Source organism: Hyaena hyaena, unplaced genomic scaffold (genome assembly GCF_003009895.1).
Source record: "Hyaena hyaena isolate Hyena2069 unplaced genomic scaffold, ASM300989v1 scaffold_67, whole genome shotgun sequence".
NCBI classification, from domain to species: Eukaryota; Metazoa; Chordata; class Mammalia; order Carnivora; family Hyaenidae; genus Hyaena; species Hyaena hyaena.
Genome location: NW_024080699.1, coordinates 760,193 through 779,757, shown reverse-complemented (window position 1 = coordinate 779,757; position 19,565 = coordinate 760,193). Strand labels below are relative to the sequence as shown.

The 19,565-nt window shown below is 38.8% G+C and overlaps 1 protein-coding gene across 1 annotated transcript in view; it reads right to left on the bottom strand.

Moving 5' to 3' along the window:
- TTC8 (tetratricopeptide repeat domain 8) overlaps positions 1–7,326 on the bottom strand; it is a 63,049-nt gene extending 55,723 nt beyond the window's left edge. Inside the window, exon 1 of the mRNA XM_039232523.1 lies at positions 7,210–7,326. Coding sequence (XP_039088454.1) covers positions 7,210–7,323 — 114 coding nt within the window. The 5' untranslated portion in view covers positions 7,324–7,326. The remainder of the gene's footprint in view (positions 1–7,209) is intronic.
- Positions 7,327–19,565: the final 12,239 nt, after the last annotated feature.

Genomic DNA, 19,565 nt, shown 5'->3' with positions numbered 1-19,565 from the left:
AAAGAGAACAGAGAAATGGATGGATATCAGAAGGTTAGGGGAGAATCTAGGGACCAAGTAGTCAAGTAGGGATGTAATTTGTGTAATTCAGCAGGAATACAAATTCATAAAATGAACTCCATAGAGGATAGAACCAAAAGATTAAGTCTGGCTTAGTCTCTATGGTCCCAAAGAGGAACTAAATTAGATAATCATACAGAAGGATTTGTTTGTTTGTCTGTTTGTTTTGCTTAGAGCACCAGATCATTGGCTCAATCAACTACTAACACAGAGCTCACTAAGGTCCCCTGGTTCCAGGTCTTTCTTCTAAGCCAGTGGCTTTCGGCTTTTTCTCCATCTTTGAATCATTTACAATAATAACCCCTTCCTCTCTATAACATGTCTCATTATAAGTAGAGATTACGGAGGAGAATGTGAATTTCTCGTGTTCTGATATATGGCCCCCACTCCCACTCCCAGAATCACTGATTTTAATAACTTGAAATCTATCAGAAATCTGCCCCATTAATAAAAGCATACTGTCTTCAAAACCTCACTGCCTGAAAAACCTGCATATTTTATGAACTGTTTAATTATAATGGAGCTAAAAAAAATTGGGGCTGGTTTTAAAGCCATGTATCTGACATATGGAACACAAAGAACAGTAATCAGATTAAGCAACTAATCGGGTGATGGACATGAGCTGTAAAAGCAAGCATTTCCTCTAGGTCACATTGCTGTGTCGAAGACCATTTTGCATTTCTCCCTTTTATGTCTTACAACTTATAAACCACTTTTTCAATCGTGATTTAAAGAACACTTTGAAAAAAGACAATGCCTCTATGAACTTCTTGTTCATACTGTATTTTTCAAACAGGGAAGCTACGATAAATTAACCAGTTATCTTTCTTTCTCTATAATCTCAAGAGATCAGGACCTTAAATGTCCTTCATGCTTACAGACCTGCCCTTTTATGGCTCGCTGTTCTGCATAATACAGTTCAAAATCCATCTTCTTCAAGAACTTTTCCTCTTTACCAAATACCATGTTTTACAGTCAACCTATCCTTCAGTCCTTTTGTGTCCAAATAAAAATGTATTACTCTAAAGAAACATGCAATTTTCTTGTTCTTCTATGTGTCTAGGAACTGCTTCAAAGTCATTCATTTGTATTAAAATCAGGTTGGTGGCACACGAATAGTAATTGAGAGTTGTGGGGACGTGGGGAGGGGACTCTAAAATGTTGAAGCCTCAAAACACCCATAAGGTGAAAGGCGCATGTGAAGATAAACCAGCTGACTGCAGAGCTGAGGACCATCTGCTTCTGCTCTGATCACATTTCTGTTAGCCTTTCATATGTTAGTCTCTCCATCAATTAACTTCCTCCACTGAAACAATGACAGCATCACAAGAAATCCCAATGATGATAATTACTATCAGAAATGCTCTCCTGGGGGTGCCTGGATGGCCCAGTTGTTTGGGCTTGATTTTGGCTCAGGTCATGATCTCCCGGTTCATGGGATTGAGCCCCAAGTTGGGCTCTGGGCTGACAGGGCAGAGCCTGCTTAGGATTCTCTCTCCCTCGCTATCCCTCCCCTGCTCACTCTCTCTCTCTCTCTCAAAATAAATAAATAAACTTTAAAAAGAAAGAAATACTCTCCTGAAGGAATCCAGGAAGAATTTCCTTAACTGATTAAAAAAAAAGAAAAAGAAAAAACTGGCCCTCAAATCAAGAAATGAGTTAAGAATGTCCACAATACAATTACATTTATTTGAAAAGGTAAATATATATTTAGGAACCTATGGGGCTGAGAATTAAGGATGGGGGTAGAGGAACACAAAGGTCACCAGACAACTAAGATGATCTTGGTAAACAGAAGGGAAGCTGGCACACATGGATAATGCCACCAAAGCACATAGGGGCACCCAGTTGGCTTAGTTGGTTAAGCCGAGTGGGTGGGTCAGGTGTAGAGATTACTTAAAATTTTCATTTTTAAAAAAATGTTTATTTTGAGAGAAAAAGAGACAGTACATGTGTCCTCGCCCCCTACTTAAAACCTTTAAAACATACACATGGGGCGTCTCGGTGGCTCAGCTGGTTAAGCATCTGACTCTTGATTTGGGCTCAGGTCAGGAGTTCTAGGTTGGTGGGATCGAGCCTCATACTGGTCTCTGCACTGACAGTGCAGACAGCTTCTCTCTCTCTATTTGACCCTAATCATACGCACGTACACTCTCTCACTCTCTCTCAAAGTAAACATTATAAAAAACCACACGCACGTGAATATGATCAATGCCCTCATCCAGCAAATACATACTGAGAGCCCCCGTGTGCCAGGCTCTGTGTCCCACTGTACACATATGCCACCCTGGATTCAGGTTCTACAGGAAGGAAAGAGAATTTTCAAGTTTTTCATCAAAGTAAACTTCTTAAGCCTCCTAAAACTCTTCATTAATTGTATCAGCACTCCAACATAAATGATTTTAAGTGTTTTAATTAAGAAAAAGGCAGGATTTCTTCCAGCTGGGGAAAATCATAGCAGGAAATCTTTCCAATATGAAATAACAAATGGGTACAAAATACACACATTTGTGCTAAGAAAAGGACCTGGTGAAGGAACTCTCACGTACTGTTTGGTGGGAATGTAAGTCGGTACAGCCACTGTGGAAAATCGCAGAGGTTCCTTTAAAAATTAAAAATAGAAATACCATATGATCCAGCAATTCCACTACCGGGTTTTACTCAAAGAAAATGAAAACACGAACTTGAAAAGACAGATGCACCCCTGTGTTTATCCAGCATTATTTATAATACCCATGATATGGAAGCAACCATATAGAGAGATGAATGGATAAGGAAGATATGGTATATATGTACAATGGAATATTATGCAGCCATAAAAAGAATGAGATCCTGCCATTGGCAACAACATGGATGGACCTTAGAGGGTATTACGCTAAGTGAAATAAGTCAGACAGAAAAAGACAAATACCATATGATTTCAGTTACATGTGGAATCTAAAAAACAAAACAAAACAAATGAACAAAAAGCAGAAACAGACCCAAATACAGACAACAAACAGATGGTTGCCAGAGGGTAGAGATGGAGGGGGTCGTCAAAATGGGTGAAGGGGAGCTGGAGATACAGGCTTCTAGTTATGAAATGAATAAGTCATGGGAATAAAAGGCACAGGATAGGGAATATGGTCAGTGATGTTGTAATAGCATGGTATGGTGACAGACGGCAGCTACATCTGGGGTGAGCACAGCCTAGTACAGAGAAGCTGAATCTTTCTGTTGACAACTGAAACTAATGTACCACTGTGTGTCAACTATATTCAAATTTAAAAAAATAAGAATTACTTAATTAAAAAAGAAAAGCACAGAGTGAAAACATAGTATTTAAAGGTTGAGTCAAAAAATAACTGACATATGAGTGAACTCGATAAACTTTTCAGCAGCCCTATCCAGCTATCAAAAGCCCAGTTTGGTGGGGCGCCTGGGTGGCTCAGTCAGTTAAAAGAATCAGATTCTTGATTCTGGCTTGGGCATGACCTCTCAGTTTATGAGTTCCTGGAGCCTGCTTGGGATTCTCATTCTCCCTCTCCCTCCTCCTTCCCTGCTCGTGCTCTTTCTCTCTCTTTCTCTCTTTCTCTCTCTCTCTCTCTTAAATAAATAAAACTTTAAAAAATGTTTTTAAAGCCAGTTTGGTAAGGTAACATCAAGTTAAACGTCTATTCCTGATGAAATACTGCTCATTGTTCTGGCTATATATACAGTTCCTACTTAAATAAACTACCTCAGCAAAATAAATAAAAAGGATTACACAGGAAAAGAATATATATCATAAATTTCTTCTGGATCTGGTAATCATTCTCCTAGGTCTACTCTGATATTTATAGGAGCGGAACATATCAACCCCTGCTCATAACAAGAAAATAGTAACGAAGAATAACCTTTTTTAATGTCTATGGCAGCAGACATGAATTATGTATCACATTACTGGTGGTTATTTCAAATCCACAGCAAATTGGACAAGAGACTAGGCCAGGACCTAACAAAACTTACTGCCCTAATGATCTTAACCATGTCAAATGGTTAACTAATGACAAGAGCAGTATTTCCCAGTATAAACCTGTGTCTTTTTTTCTTCATTATCATTATCAAAATCACGGTTCTACCAAACATTCCTTGTAATAAGTCTTTAATCTTTCAGGATGGCCAATAAGGCCTAATGACAGCTGCACAAGAAACCAAAAAGATACAAGCCCCTATCTTATTTAGCTACTAATTCAGGAGACTGTAAAGTCCTAAATCTGTTGAACTTACTCTTCCTAGATAAAAAGGAGCAAGATCTTCTCTACAGCCCCAACTTCATCATTAATGAAAACACTTCTGCTTTGCCCATGCACTTTCCAAAATGACATCTCTCCAGAATGACAAGGGAGACATCGATCTCTCCCCCCAAAAAAGGAACCAGAGATCACGTATGTTTCAGAATACTGTCTTCATCAAAATCAGGTAAGTCTCCTTCCTTCAGGACTTTCTAAAGCTTTCAATCCAAGTCCGCAAATATGTCAGAATTCTTTAGCAGTTGGCTAAAATCTTGAAAAAGGCACAGTAGACGGGAAAATGTACTGGGAAAAGTTGAGAAACACACAGCTTTGAAAAATTAGGCTACATCAGGGTCAAAGAGGTAGCACAGTATGGACAAAGGAAATGGGTTTATCAACTTTGTAACTTTGGACAAATTTTTTCACCTTGTGCCCCAGTGCACTTAATCTATAAAAAGGGTGAAACAGGGGCGCCTGGGTGGCTTAGTCGGTTAAGCGTCCGACTTCCGCTTGGGTCATGATCTCGCGGTTCGTGGGTTCGAGCCCCGCGTCAGGCTCTGTGCTGACTGCCAGCTCAGAGCCTGGAGCCTGTTTCAGTCTGTGACTTCCTCTCTCTCTGACCCTCCCCTGCTTACACCGTCTCTCTCTCTCTCCTAGAAATAAAAAAAAAAAAGTTTATTTATTAAAAAAAAAAAAAAAAAAGGGTGAAACAGTACCAATTTCCTAAAACGGCTGAGACGTTAAATGAGACGACTTCTAAAACCCTCCAAACCAAGCCTGACATAAATACTCCATAAACGTCAGCTACTATTTTTGTTACCTATTTTGCAAGGTTACTCTAAGCATAGAAATACCTATAATTTACACAAATTAGTAAGTAGTAAGCATTCAACAAAAGGTCATTTAGTTGAATACATACAAAATCCTGTCCGCAGCACCCAGCACAAACTAAATCTGAATTCACAGGCACAGTACTGTACTGAATGCACTATGATTAGATGTTATTAAGAGTATAGGATCTTAAGCATTAATAAAAACAGTGCTTCTTTGCTTATAACATTTCACTGTGAGACTACATCTCCCTAGTATAGTTACAGTAAAGAAATCTGACCCTTGCCCACTGCCAAAAAAGTAACTAGTGGTCAAAGAAGTTTCAGAACTATTGTATTGCCAAAATTAAGCAAAATTACATTTCTTTGCTTCAGAACCCAGGGCCTTTAGTATGAATCTTGAATTAAAAAAAATTTTTTTTTAATGTCTTTATTTTATTTTGAGAGACAGAGAGCAAGCAGGAGAGGGGCAGAGATAGAGGGAGACACAGAATCTGAAGCAGGCTCCAGGCTCTGTGCACACAGAGCCTGACGTGGGACTCGAACTCACAGACTGTGAGATCATGACCTGAGCCGAAGTCAGATGCCCGACCGACTGAGCCACCCAGGCGCCCCTGAATCTTGAATCTTTAAGTAGGAAATACACGATTCCCAGATGAATTTAGTGAGGAAACTCTTTCACTGAGCAGCTCTTGGGACAACTGCTCTGTGGAAACACAGAATGGAAACTACCCTCAATGGAAAAACGGAAACAACATGTAAAGATTTTGCAAACCATTGTGCCTACAGCAGTGTCTGGTACATCGTAGAGTTTTAATGAACTTTTATTGTACAAAATGAAAAGGGGTCAATATTTTGTAACAGTTCCCAGACATAGCTGATTGTGGAATCTTGGAATCTTTTTTTTTTTTTTTTTGGAAGCAGCATCTGCGGGACTACTGTGCCAAGAAACACACTTGGAAAAATGCTTCCCTGTGGAATCACAGTCCTAGTAATTAACGTGAACTAAACACAAAAGACTCTAGCTTAGCATTCCCACTAACATGGATGGTTCTAGGGGAGATGTTCTATCTGAAAGTCTACACGTTCACCTCAGCAGGTAATCTGCCATCCACTTGCAGATGCAACAAGGCAGAGCCTAGTAACAGTATTCACACATAGGCCTCCACTTATGTAACTCCCCTCAATTTTCCTTTTTTTTCTAACATCTCCAAGGCAACACCATTAGAGGAAAAGCTGGGAAACCAACTTTTACTAGAAGCACTGACAAACTGCCACAGTTTTTTCTCCTCGCCTCTTCCAGGAACTACCTGCCACCAGCACTGTAACTGGCACACACAGCATACGACCACCCTCACTCTCTTGATTTAACATCTCACCTCATTTAAGAGAACCGAAATAAACTATTACTGTAGTTTACCTACGGTCTTTTAATCAATGCCTTCATTCCTTCTTTCAGGGAGACTCTTTCCCCATCCTTCCCTAATAGTAAATGTATCTCTTCTCCTCCTAGATTCTCATTTCTCTAACTTGCATTATCTGCCTCAAATGGCACTCATGTCCCAGAATCAATACCTCCTTCAATCTTGGACAACAATCTTAGGATGAAAGGGGAGAATCACAACATTTGGTCCATAATAATAATAATAATAATAATGCAACTATTTTAACGAGAAGTGAAGTTACAGATCTTTATCATAATTGTTTTAGAAATTAATAACGCACACGCAGAGAGCTCAAGAGCCCATTCATCTGAAAGTATAAATGAATTATCAAAGTTCTGCACCAAAGTGAAATTCGGGACTTTTAAGTGTTCCTTTGAGGGACCCGTAAAGGAGAGGGGCTGCTGAAGTTTGAAGAGGGGGCGGTCCTGGCACAGCACTCGCGGGTTCGGCGGGGACGTGGGGACGCCGCTGGCGGGGAGGCGCCGGCCATGGCTCTAGGGGGTCCCCCTCCAGATGCCCTGGACCTTTCACCCCAGAGTCCCCACCCGGCGGCCCGGGGACTCCCCAGTGCCCTCTCCCTCTCGCCGGGATCAACAGGGCTGACGGGGGGCCGGCCGGTACCTGGTCATAAGGGGACTTCTCCAGCATCTGCGTGCACAGATCGGCGCAGAGCTGGAACTTCCTGCGCCTAAAGTAGCTCCAGGCCAGGAGCAGCGGCTCCATCTCCGAGCCCATGGCGGCCTAAGGCGGCGGAGTGTTGCCAGCGAAGGGCGGGCCGGGGCCAGGGAGGGCGGGGGCCGGGAGCAGGAGGCGTCGAGCTCTGCCCGGCAACGCGCCGCGGCGGGGTCCTTGCCGGAGAGGTGCCCGCATCGCGCCTGACAGCAGGAAATAGAAACCCACCACGAGCCGAACTCGGCTACAAGGCTTGCCAAACCTTGGCTGCAGAACCTGTGTACTTTCAAAAGATAACATATTTCATTAACTTCGAGAAGGCACCATGGCTAAATTAAGAGGTAGTGACTTAGACACCTCCGACTGGGGTCCTCCACTCTCTGAAAGGAAGAGCGGTTGCCTAGCAGCGAAACGCTCGGCTTATCTGCCAGTCTGAGAAAAATCCCAGGAGTTGACCCTACAATGGGTAACTTACTCTTCGCTTGCACGCTTTCTTGCCCCTATCATTTACCCTTCCGACTCTAAAATCACAAACATGAGAACAGTTTCTTCAATACCATACTGCCCACCAGAACCCAAAGATTCTAAAATTCTCCAGTTTGTTTCTTGAAGTCCTCAACAAATCTCAATGTTCGAGTAGAAAAAGAGGCATTGGATACTGCTTAGTCCAAACGATGCATCTTACAGAAAAAAAAAAAAAAAAAGCAAACTGAGATCGGCTCAGAAAATATAAATTATTTACCCAATGTCGCATGAAGTTAGGGAGCTGAACTGTAACACGGGTGACCACACGCTGTTAATACTGTTTATTATATGATGCATAAAGATTCTGAATTATAAATTGGTGACGTTTTTAGAAACAAAACGTAACACAAAAAATTTAAAAGGAGCTCTTTGAAATGTCATCTCCAAGAAATTGCTGTTTGTCAAATGCTTACTTGTGTGGAGTAATTTCTTTAGGCACTATTCTGGCTTCTCTCTAGAGATTTACATAAATATGAAAAAAGAACTGTGACTGGGCTAAATCCAGGTAGACTTCATTAAGAAGGACTAGGGATTTTTTTTCCTTGCCTCTTTCCTACCACAGTGGGAGAGCCAAGACAAGGGAAAAAAATAATACCGAAGAACTTTCTGGTAGGGTCTAAATCTCCTTTATACATAAGAAACAACAACTCTTAGCAAAAATAGATCACTCACAATTTTCTCAACCGACTAGGGTACCATAATGCAGACATTATATTTAATCCCAATATTTATATTTCATAAATATCAAAATAAAACTACCTTTCTAACCTGAGTAATGGGTTGGCAGCAGTTTTTTTCTCCTTACTAAGCAGTATTTCTTGTATTTCTTGAATTTTTGCTTCTTAAAAGCAAAAGTAATCAGGGTTTTTTCTTTTAAAAAATGTTTATTTACTTATTTTGAGAGGGAGAGAGAGAGCATGAGTGAGGAAGGGACAGAGAGAGAGGGAGAGAGAGAGAATTCCAAGCAAGCTCTGCGCTGTCAGAGCAGAGTCCTATGTGGAGCTCAATCCCACTAACCTAGCCATGAGATCATGACCAGAGCCAAACTCAAGAGTCAGATGCTCAACCCACTGAGCCACCCAGGTACCCCTATTCAGGTTTTGATTATTACAGTTATGTTTATTGTAATTAGTCCATTTTTGTTTTCCACAAAGTGCCTCTAGAAATGTATTCTGTCCTAAGAGAATAGCCTGTTGTTTTTGAGAGTCAGGTTTTAGGATGACACGTGCTGGCAACTGCAATTAGGCTCAATATTTTAAAAGGACTTTTTGTTTTCTGATGCAATGTTGCTATGTGAGTGAGTCTCAACTCCAGCTCCATATTAGACAGATTTTTAAAATTAAATTTTTATTTTAGAACAGATTTAGATTTATGAAAAAGTTGTAAAGGGAATACAGAGTTCCCATATACTCCTCACCCAATTTCCCCTATTGTTAACGTTTTATATTAGTACAGTACATATGTCACAATGAAGGATCCAATATCGACACATTGCTATTAACTCCACGGTATATTTGGATTTCAGTAATTTCCCCCTGACATCCTCTTTCCATTCCAGGATCCCGCTTTGGATACCTTATTTACATTGAATTAGTATGTCTCCTTTCTCTGGTCTGTGGCAATTTCTCAGACTTCCCTTGTTTGTGATGACCTTGATAGTTTTGAAGAGTACTGGTCAAGTATTTTGTAGACTATCTGGAAAGCTTTTAAAAATACAGATACCCAAGTCCCATCCTTCAAGATTCTGATTTAAATGGCTTGATGTAGAGCTGAAACATCAGTTTTTTGTTTTTAAGTTTCCCTGTTCATTCTATTAGGCAGCCAGGGTTGAGCAACTATCATGTTGCGTTCCCCATGGTCTTGCATATATTGAGATTATTGCCAACTTCCTAGACAGGAGCAAAATTTTTATAAGTGGTAAAAAATAAATAAAGACATACATAAATATATAAGTATGGAACAAAAAAGAGGCATTAAAAATATTTTAGGACCATAACAATTCATATTAGCTTCTTTCAGAAGGCTGTTAATTTTTCTTTTCTTTTAGAAAAGTCAAATGGAGGAGCGCCTGGGTTGCTCAGTCAGTTAAGTGTCTGACTTCAACTCAGGCAGGTCATGATCTCACAGTTGGTGAGTTTGAGCCCGTGTCAGACTCTGTGTAGACAGCTCAGAGCCTGTAACCTGCTTCTGATTCTGTGTTTCCCTCTTTTTCTGCCCCTCCCTGCTCGTTCTCTCTCTCTCTCTCAAAAAGAAATAAACATTAAAAAATTAGAAAAAAAGAAAAGTCAAATGGATGTGGGAAATTGTAAAATACTTAGCAAACTGCAGAATGTGAAATATGTCTAAATGTAGTATAAACTGCATCTTTAAAAGGTTATAAACATTTTTTATTTTTAACCATGTAAATATGTTAATTGATTGTGTGAATGTATAGATAGACTTTATTACATTTTTTAAAATTTCTAATCTATAATGCAGAAGCCATTTTTAATGTTTATTTATTTATTTTTGTGCATGTGCACAAGAGGGGGAAAGGCAGAGAGAGAGAGAGGGAGGCACAGAATCTGAAGTAGCTCCAGGATCTTAGCTGTCAGCATAGAGCCTGACTCAGGGCTCAAACCCATGAACCATGAGATCATGACCTGAGCTGAAGTCAGACGCTTAACCAACTAAGCCACCAGGCACCCCAGAAACCATTTTTTTTAATGGCATGCTAGTAACAGGAAGAATAGTAAATGTAACAGCTCCTAGTGAAAAGGGTAGATAGGAATTACTAGGGCCATTTTCCTACTGAAGAAAATGAAGCACAGAGAAACAACTTAATCCCTTTGAAAGGGTCAGTTTCACAATCAGAGCTAGATCTCAGTTCCTGGATCCTTATCTTTTGCTCTCTAGCAACTAGATACCTCTTCAGGTTAATTCTGTTTAAAATCAAATACCATAGATACTGTAACTTTAATTGCCAAAAGTTAACTTTTCTTGAATGTTACATTGGTATTATTCAGGCCACTTAAACTTAACCCAAAAGAAAAGCAAAGTTAAAATGCGATCTTAGTCAACAAGTATTTGTGGAGGCCCTACGCTTGGTGATAAGAACAGAAGAGAGGAACAAGAGAGGTCTCCAGACACAAAGATACTTAGAATAAAGAGTAGTTAGGGGAAAGAGCATTGGACTTGAGGTCAGACTTACTGGCTGTGTTTTCTCAGGCAAATTAGAAATCAATATAGGATGGTAGTTAAGAAGTAGGCTCTGGAGCTACATTTCTTATATTTGAACCCCTGACTCTCCCATGCACTAAATGTGAGGATCGTGGGCAAGTGGTTTAATGGTCTTGCGCCTCCGATATGTGCTTCATCCATTATATAAATGTGTTTTTGCTGCATTCTTTAAGAATTTTTGATTCTGCCTTAAAGGACTAGAGAAACACAGGATGGATGAAACTCAAAAGAAATGTTAGCTATAGATAGTAAGTATATCATAGACCTATAGGACATGCTAAACATAAAGTAGACATTTATGTGTTAAACACATTAAAAGAATGAAAAATGAGTGTTACTTGTAGATAGAAAGAGATGGAAAGCAAAATAAACCTTAAATACTCGTAAAGCATGGATCATCTTTATCTATCCCAAAATGGCCACCCATTGGTATTATCCATGCTAGTCCACTTGCTTTCTGCTTCAAATACATGCTGATGCTCATAAGGTTATCACAGAGCTATGACTGTAGCCATGTATCTTTGCCTCTTCTTCTCTCCAATAGAGCAAGCATCTGGCACCACAGATCTTCCATCTTTAAACTTTCTTGCCTGCTTTTGACTCTGGTCCTTGTAACAACACCATCTGTGATAAAGAAGGTGATGCAAAGAGAGAGAGTCAGGACTTACACAAACCTCGGGGAAAGCACAGGCAATGTGGTCCTTTCACCTTTTTGCGCTAAATATCTTAACCTATTCAATCCCATTCCCTTTGCTTCTCACTGTAGATTTTAAGTTGACTTAACAAATTAGTGATTTGGTCTATGAGCGTTTCAATTTCAGGACTTCCGGGATAGCTCACCAATTTGTATACTTAAATTTTTTTTTTTCTAGGAGAGAGAGAGAGAGAGAGAGACAGCGTGAGCTGGGGAGGGTCAGAGAGAGAGGGAGTCACAGACTGAAACAGACTCCAGGCTCTGAGCTGGCAGTCAGCACAGAGCCCGACGCGGGGCTCGAACCCACGAACCGCGAGATCATGACCCAAGCGAAAGTCGGACGCTTAACGACTAAGCCACCCAGGCGCCCCTCCAATTTGTGTACTTAGAAGCCACCATAGCATCTCCCCACTACATACAAAATGGGAATGATGATGATGACTACGACAACAATGATGATGACGTAGTGACTGTTTTATGGGATGATTGTGGAGATCAAGCCAATTTCATTTAGGCAAAGCATAATTACATTATCTATTCAAAGAACACAAAAACACATTGGGATGGAAATCAACAATGTATGCAACCAGGGATTGGCTCAATTTTCAGTCAGACACATTTATTATATCCTAGAGAAAGAGTACTTTGAGACAATACCAAAGAAACCGGAAGTTGTTCTTTTTTACCCAGCTCCTTGAGAAAGTGCTTAATAAATATCTTTTGATATTGTAACAAAAAATTCTTTTGAATACATAACATGAGATGCCAGGGATACAGAGGGAATAATGAATGTGAACAAATAACTGCAATAAAAAGAGGTGGGAGCCACAATAAATCCAAGAGGAGACAAGGGCATGAGTGAAGGCACGGGACTGGGTGATTTCATCTCTTCTCCATGGCTGGCAAAGGGCTTTGCAGTCAACAGCTCAAGAAGCTTCACAGAATGAAATCACGTGATCAGGAAAGAAGATGCAGAAAGAAAGAAGAAGCAAAGGTGGACTCCAGCCAGATCATCAAGAGTGTGGAACATCACATAGTGGAATTTGCACATTAAATGAAAAACCACCAGGGAAATTTTACCATGGAATAGGAACAACTTGGCTGACTTATAGTGAAGGCAGGAAGATCACTTAGGATACTACTGTCATAGTTAAAGTATGAGATGCTGGAAGTAATGGCCATAGACAGAAGGGACAAAAAATTGGTAAAGAAATAAAATCAGTAGGACTTGGACACTGATTGCATATGTGGAGAGCATTTGGTTAAGGAAAGAGAGAAAACTAGTCTAGCTCTTGGGTTTCCAGGTGGTGAATGTATTGATCACCAAGATCAGAATGAAAGAGAAGGAATGGATTGAGAAATCAGAGAGTAAGTTCAGCCTGGGGCATAATGATTTTATTGTCTCTGGGACAGCAAGATGGAGATGCTCTGTTGATTACTGGAAATAGATGCATAGATGAGGCCATGGAAATAGTTCAGGGATGGAGATAAAATTTGAGATTCACATAATTCTCTATCTGTTCATTGAAGGCAATGGAGAGAATAAGATTACCCCCATGGGGAGTTTGTGGAATGAGAAAAGAAAAGAACCAAAGACAGAACCGTGCAGATCATGAATATTAAGAGACAGGTAACGAAGAGAGGAAAGATAAAACACACCAAGAAGGAATGCTCAGACATGTAAGAAGCCAGATATTAAAAAAGCCAGATGAATGTGGCATCATGAAACCACAGTACAGACAGAATTTCAAAAAAGAAGAAGCAATTCAACCATGTTAAATTCTGAAAAGAGAGGATGAATTAGTTAATTACCAGATTTGGCCATAAGTTACCTATCTATAATATTTGTGTGTGTCATTTCAATGGAGTCAAGAGAGAACAGGCAAAGAAATCTGCATGTAATTAGCTGAGGTAAGAATCATACCTAAGAAACAGACACACGAATAGAAATTTTTCTTTTAAGGACCAGCCACTCGTGCAAATGATTTAAAAACACTTGCAAATCTACATTCATATGTTTGAATTAATAGAAGTTTTATACTTTGTAGTGATTTGCCATATAGTAGATGCTGTGTTTGATTTTTTAAAGCTATAGTGTTCTGGGTCACCTGGGTAGCTCAGTCAGTTAAGTGTCAGACTTCAGCTCAGGTCACGATCTCATGGTTTGTGAGTTCAAGCCACACATCTGCTGTTAGCACAGAGCCTGCTTCAGATCCTCTCTCCCACCCCCCGTCCCTTCCCTGAACTCTCATATTCTCTCTCTCTCAAAAATAAACATTTTTTTAAAAAAACTATAGGGTTCTACTAGTGGCAATTGTATAAACCACTAATTCTGGGGTAGAAATGTTTCTCTAAAATGGATATGATCTGAGGTAATATGTATAGTCTTTGCTCAGGAAGAAGTGATACTTTTATACTCCTGGACTCTATTGGAAAAGTGAGCTCATTATTAGCACTAGCATGGGACTTATTCTACTATTTAAGTTTTTTTTTTAAGCCATAGAGGAAATAATTCTCAGCAATGTATAAGGAAATACTACTCAATATTAAAGTAGGAGTCACTAACAGATTTATCTACTTACCAATATAACAATGGCTACCATTTATTGAGCTCTTATTCTGGGTGGATCGGGCACAATATTGGGTTCTACACATGCTCTTAAGTCTCCCCACTAACCCTGCAAGCTTGGTGCTATTATTATCTCCATTCTACAGAAGAAGAGCTAAGACTTGAACTTAGTTGTTTGCGTAGTTACCCAGCAAGTTTGTGGCACAACCAGGATTTGAACTCATGTTGAGTCAAGATCCTACACCCTACACCAAATGAGCAACTTGTATTTTTTCAAATGTACAAGATGCTCTAGTCACACTGAGTTTCTCCCTATTCCCTTTACACTTGCTGTACTTTAAGCGTTTTGTGCTTTTGCACATAGCTGCAGTGTCTTATCTCCATCCCCCATGCCTATTGTCTGGTTGGCATAGATCCAAGCCTAATTTCAACTCTGTTTTGAACTCTACTGATTCTCCAAAGCCCTGTCTGTAAGATACTCTCAGTACCCCTCTTATAATACTTCTTCTGCTGTATTATAGTATGTCTCCCTTATAGACTTTAATGTTATTCATCCCTTTCCCAAAAGCCTAGCATATGGTGCATACATGGCAATAGACATCTCATAGGTTCTGGGTGAATGAATAGCCAAATTAAGTTAAATAACTACTATACTTATCTACCAAATTCAAAATTGACAGTTATATTTTGAAATAAATAATTTAATCTTTGAATATGCATTTTGGCATCTATCTAAAGGCTTAGTTTAACCATGTCAAAACTTAGTGCCATATAACTTGTTTTCATTAAAAGGCTAAAGCCTTTGGAGATCAGTCTATATAAATAGAGTCTACCTAAAGCAATTTGAAATTTCTTCTCAAAAAGAATTAAAAAGGAATAATCCTTAAAGGGAATACTACTCTACCAGACTTATTTTGGGTTTTTATTTTCTAAAATGATCCATTTAAAGATCTTATATATTTTATATATATATATTTTTTAAAGATAGCTTAAATATTGTACAAGTTATCAAAAAGTTAGTTTGTTTTAAGCTAATGGATATTTTTTCTAATACTTTTCTATATGTATAATTCTAATATTACTAGGTAAATTTTTCTTAAGCTCTCAAATAAGACTTTTTTAGATAATTTCTTTGACACTTCACATATCTTCTTGATACAATCAATCCTCTTGATAATTAGTTATTCACCAAGCATTTATTGAATGCCTACCAGTGTGTGGCACTTTCTAAGCTATGGGTACAGTGATTATTAGAGCAAAGACTCCCTCCTCTCATGGATGGGGAGAGATTACAGTTATTGGTAAACTAGTTGGAAAACTACCAAACAATTGGTAAACTACCTATCTTAAAACCACAGCCAACATCATATTCAACAATATGCCCTTAGAAGCGTTCCCAGTAAAATCTGGAATAAGACATGCTAGCACTACTACTATTTAATTTTGTTCACAAAATTATAGTCAATGCAATGAACAGAGTAAGAACTTTGGCTATCAGAAAGGGAGAGCCAAAATATTGTTGTTTGCCGGTCGTAGATAATTGTCTTTCTAGGAAATTTTGTTATTTGGAAAGTTCTTATTTTTTTAACATTTACTTCATATTCCATAACTTATTGCACACTCTGATTCAGTAATTTGAAATGCTACCTTCATTATACGCTAAATTTTAGTATAGAATGAATATTGTTTCTGGGTTGTGTGTTCAGGGTCATTGACATGAAGGTCAATATTTTTGAAAGTATATACTGTTTTAATTTCTGTAGCTCTGTTTACAAATCTTTACATTTTTTTCAAGTCCTCAAACTTATGTGAGCCATTATTCATAGATAAACTATTTTAAGCTACGAATTTATTCACAATCCAATATTACTGGCATTTTAAATACTTGAACAATGCTTTTTCCTGATCTACTGAGAAATATTCTCTTAATACTCTTCTACTACTGTAGTAAACTCCAAATTAAAAAAAAAAAACTCTATAAAACTAGCGACTTCCTTGAAAATAATGAAAATGCTTCTCAATTTCTGCACATGAGCTACACTACATTAACCTCAAATTACTGACCATCTACCAAAATCTATTTTCTTCTTGTGGCTCTTGGATGAAGCTATTACCTGTTATCTTGGCAAAGGTCTTAAGAAAGTGAAAATACAATTATTAAACATTCCCTTTTATTCTAAATTTGCTTGGTTCTCTCTGAATTTCACAAGCAATTACACATCTGCTCAGGTGAGCCATCTAGGTGTTCTTAGAAATATTTATCAAGTCCATTGATTCATATCACATAGGACAGCCTAAACGATTTTAAACCAAGCACATAAAGAGAGGCTGATTACATTCAATTGCTTTTTCCGTCAAGCTTCTTGTACTCTGAAAATCAGATTCTGAAGTCTAAAAGTAAATTAATTTTCAACAATTGAAGGAGGCCTAGAGCTCTGTTGGTATAAATTGTATTTAGGTGACAGACAACCACTTCTGCCTCCATCTTGTCCTCATGCGGTTGAGCATGATATGAAAGAGTACGTTATATCTAGTCATTGGTAAGGGGTCATATAGATTTTTTAAAAATCTCTTTAAAACGAAAAATAAACCCAGGGGCACCTGGCTGGGTCAGTGGATTAGGCTTCCAACTTCAGTTTGGGTCATGACCTTGTGGTTCATGAGTTGGAGCTCCATATCTGGCTCACTGCTGTCAGCACAGAGCCTGCTTCCGATCCACCAATCCACTGTCCCCCTCTCTCTCTGCTCCTTCTCTCCTTGTTCTCTCTCTCTCTCTCTCAAAATAAATAAACTTTAAAAAAAAAAAAAAGTAGACCTAGATTCTTTTCATTGAAAAAAAAATGAGAAAGATCAAAGCAAAATCTACCTATCACATGACATTTATACATAGAGAATCTTAGTATAAATATTTAAAATATAAAATATAAATACAGTAAATTGGTACAGCCACTATGGAAAACGGTATGGAGTTTTCTCAAAAAATTAAAAATAGAAATACCATATAACCCAGTAATTCCGCTACTGGATATTTACCCAAAGAAAATAAAAACACTAATTTGAAAAGATGTGCACCCCTATGTTTACTGAAGCATTATTATAATAGCCAAAATGTGGAAGCCCCCTAAGTGTCCATCTATAGTTGAATGGATAAAGAAAATGTGGTATACATACATATACGATAGAATATCATTCAGCCATTAAAAAGAATATCTTGCCATTTACAATAGGATGCACTTACATGATATTATACCAAATGAAATAAGTCAGTCAGGGAAAGACAAATACCATATGATTTCACTTATTTGTGGAATCTAAAAAACAAAACTAACAAATAAGAAACAAAAAGTAGAAATATACTCATAAATATGGAGAACAAACTAATGGTTGCTAGAGGGGAGGGAGTAGGGGAATGTGCAAAATGGGTGAAGGGGAGTGGGAGATACAGGTTTCCAGTTACAGAATGAAAAAGTCGCAGGAATGAAAGGTACAGCATAGGGAACAGAGTCAACGGTATTGTAATAGTGCTGTATGGTGACAGACGGTAACTAATGTTGTAAGCATAGCATAACACATAAAGTTGTCTAATCACTATATTGTACAGTTGAAACCCGTGCAACATTGTCTGTCTATACTTCAAAAAATTCAAATTTAAAAAATACGAAATAAAAGTACAGATTTTTTAAATGCAGTATACACTATATTATTACATCCCTGCTTTCTACTCTGATCAGCCACAATGTCTGATCAGACACTATATACATATATGAAAGGAGGGCAGTGAGTGAGAAAGGGTCTCTGATGTGGCTAGAATACTGCTCATGTTTAATAACTTAAATTCTGGAATGCTCTAACACCACCATCCAAACTCCCCAGCAAGACCTAAAAGTTCTACAGCTCTTGGTTACTTCTCTGACCATATCTCATCCCCTTATCAACTTGCTTACTCCACTCATGCGACACTGGCCCCCTTGATGGTCTTTGACTGGACTTAGCAGGGCAATGTTACACTTAGTCTTTGCAGACAGCCACATTCTTCCCCCAGATATCCAGTCACTTAATGAAGAGGTCCTACACTCTGTCAATTCATGAAGGTTCCCACTGAAATGTCACTTCATTAAAGAGATCCTCCCTACAAACCAGCCCCACCTCATTTCCCTGCCACTTTTTCTCCATAATACCTACTACCCCTTGACATATTTCATAAGTATGCACATATATATTATCATCTATGTCTGCTCCTTCCCCCTCTTCCCCAGAACTCAAGCACTAAGAGTTGACACTTGACTCTATCCTCAGTGCCTAAGATAATGCTTAGCACATAACATGTCCTCAAAAAATATTTACTGAAATTGCTTTCTTTCCAATAATATTAGACTAAATAATACAAGTTGTGGGTCACTATTTAAGTTTAAAGATCCAATTATTAGCATGTTGATAAATATTGATAGTTGACAGTATGAATTGTTTAAATGAACATAATATCTATACTTTCTCATAAAACCACATAGAAAATTGTCATCTCAAGAACCTCTGCAACTTTGGGGCACCTGGGTGGCTCAGTCAGTTAAGCGTCTGACATCGGCCCAGGTCACGATCTCACGGTTGGTGGGTTCGAGCCCCGCATCGGGCTCTGTGCTGACAGCTGGCTCAGAGCCTGGAGCCTCCTTCAGATTCTGTGTCTCCCTCTCTCTCTGACCCTCCCCTGTTCATGCTGTCTCTCTCTTTCCCTCAGAAATAAATTTAAAAAAACATTTAAAAAAATAAATAAATAAACATTTAAAAAATTTTTTTAAAGAAGCTCTGCAACTTTACCTCATTCTATTCATAATCTCTGGCCTTTGCCCTCTCTTTGATGTTAGGGTCAATAGCAGAGGACTACCCTCATGGTATTCATTACTAGACAAATTTAGCAGAGAAATGACTAAGAGTCTTCTACCCAGCAGACTCCCTACCCTCACTTATGTCCTGACCATCCATCCCTGAATGCCCACTGACCCTTTATAAAAAATTTTTTTAATGTTTATTTATTTTTGAGACAGTGTGTGTGAGCAGGGGAGGGAAAGAGATAATGGGAGACACAGAATCTGAATCTCCAGGCTCTGACCTGTCAGCACAGAGCCTGACTTGGGGCTGGAACTCACAAACCATGAGATCATGACCTGAGCTGAAGTCAGATGCTTACCCAACTGAGCCACCCAGCCGCCCCTATAGCAGGTTCGAACCCTCACTGACCTTTGAGAAGAGGAGAATGACTAGAGGTACATGGAGGAGCATATTTTGTCTTCTTGTGAAAGTGTC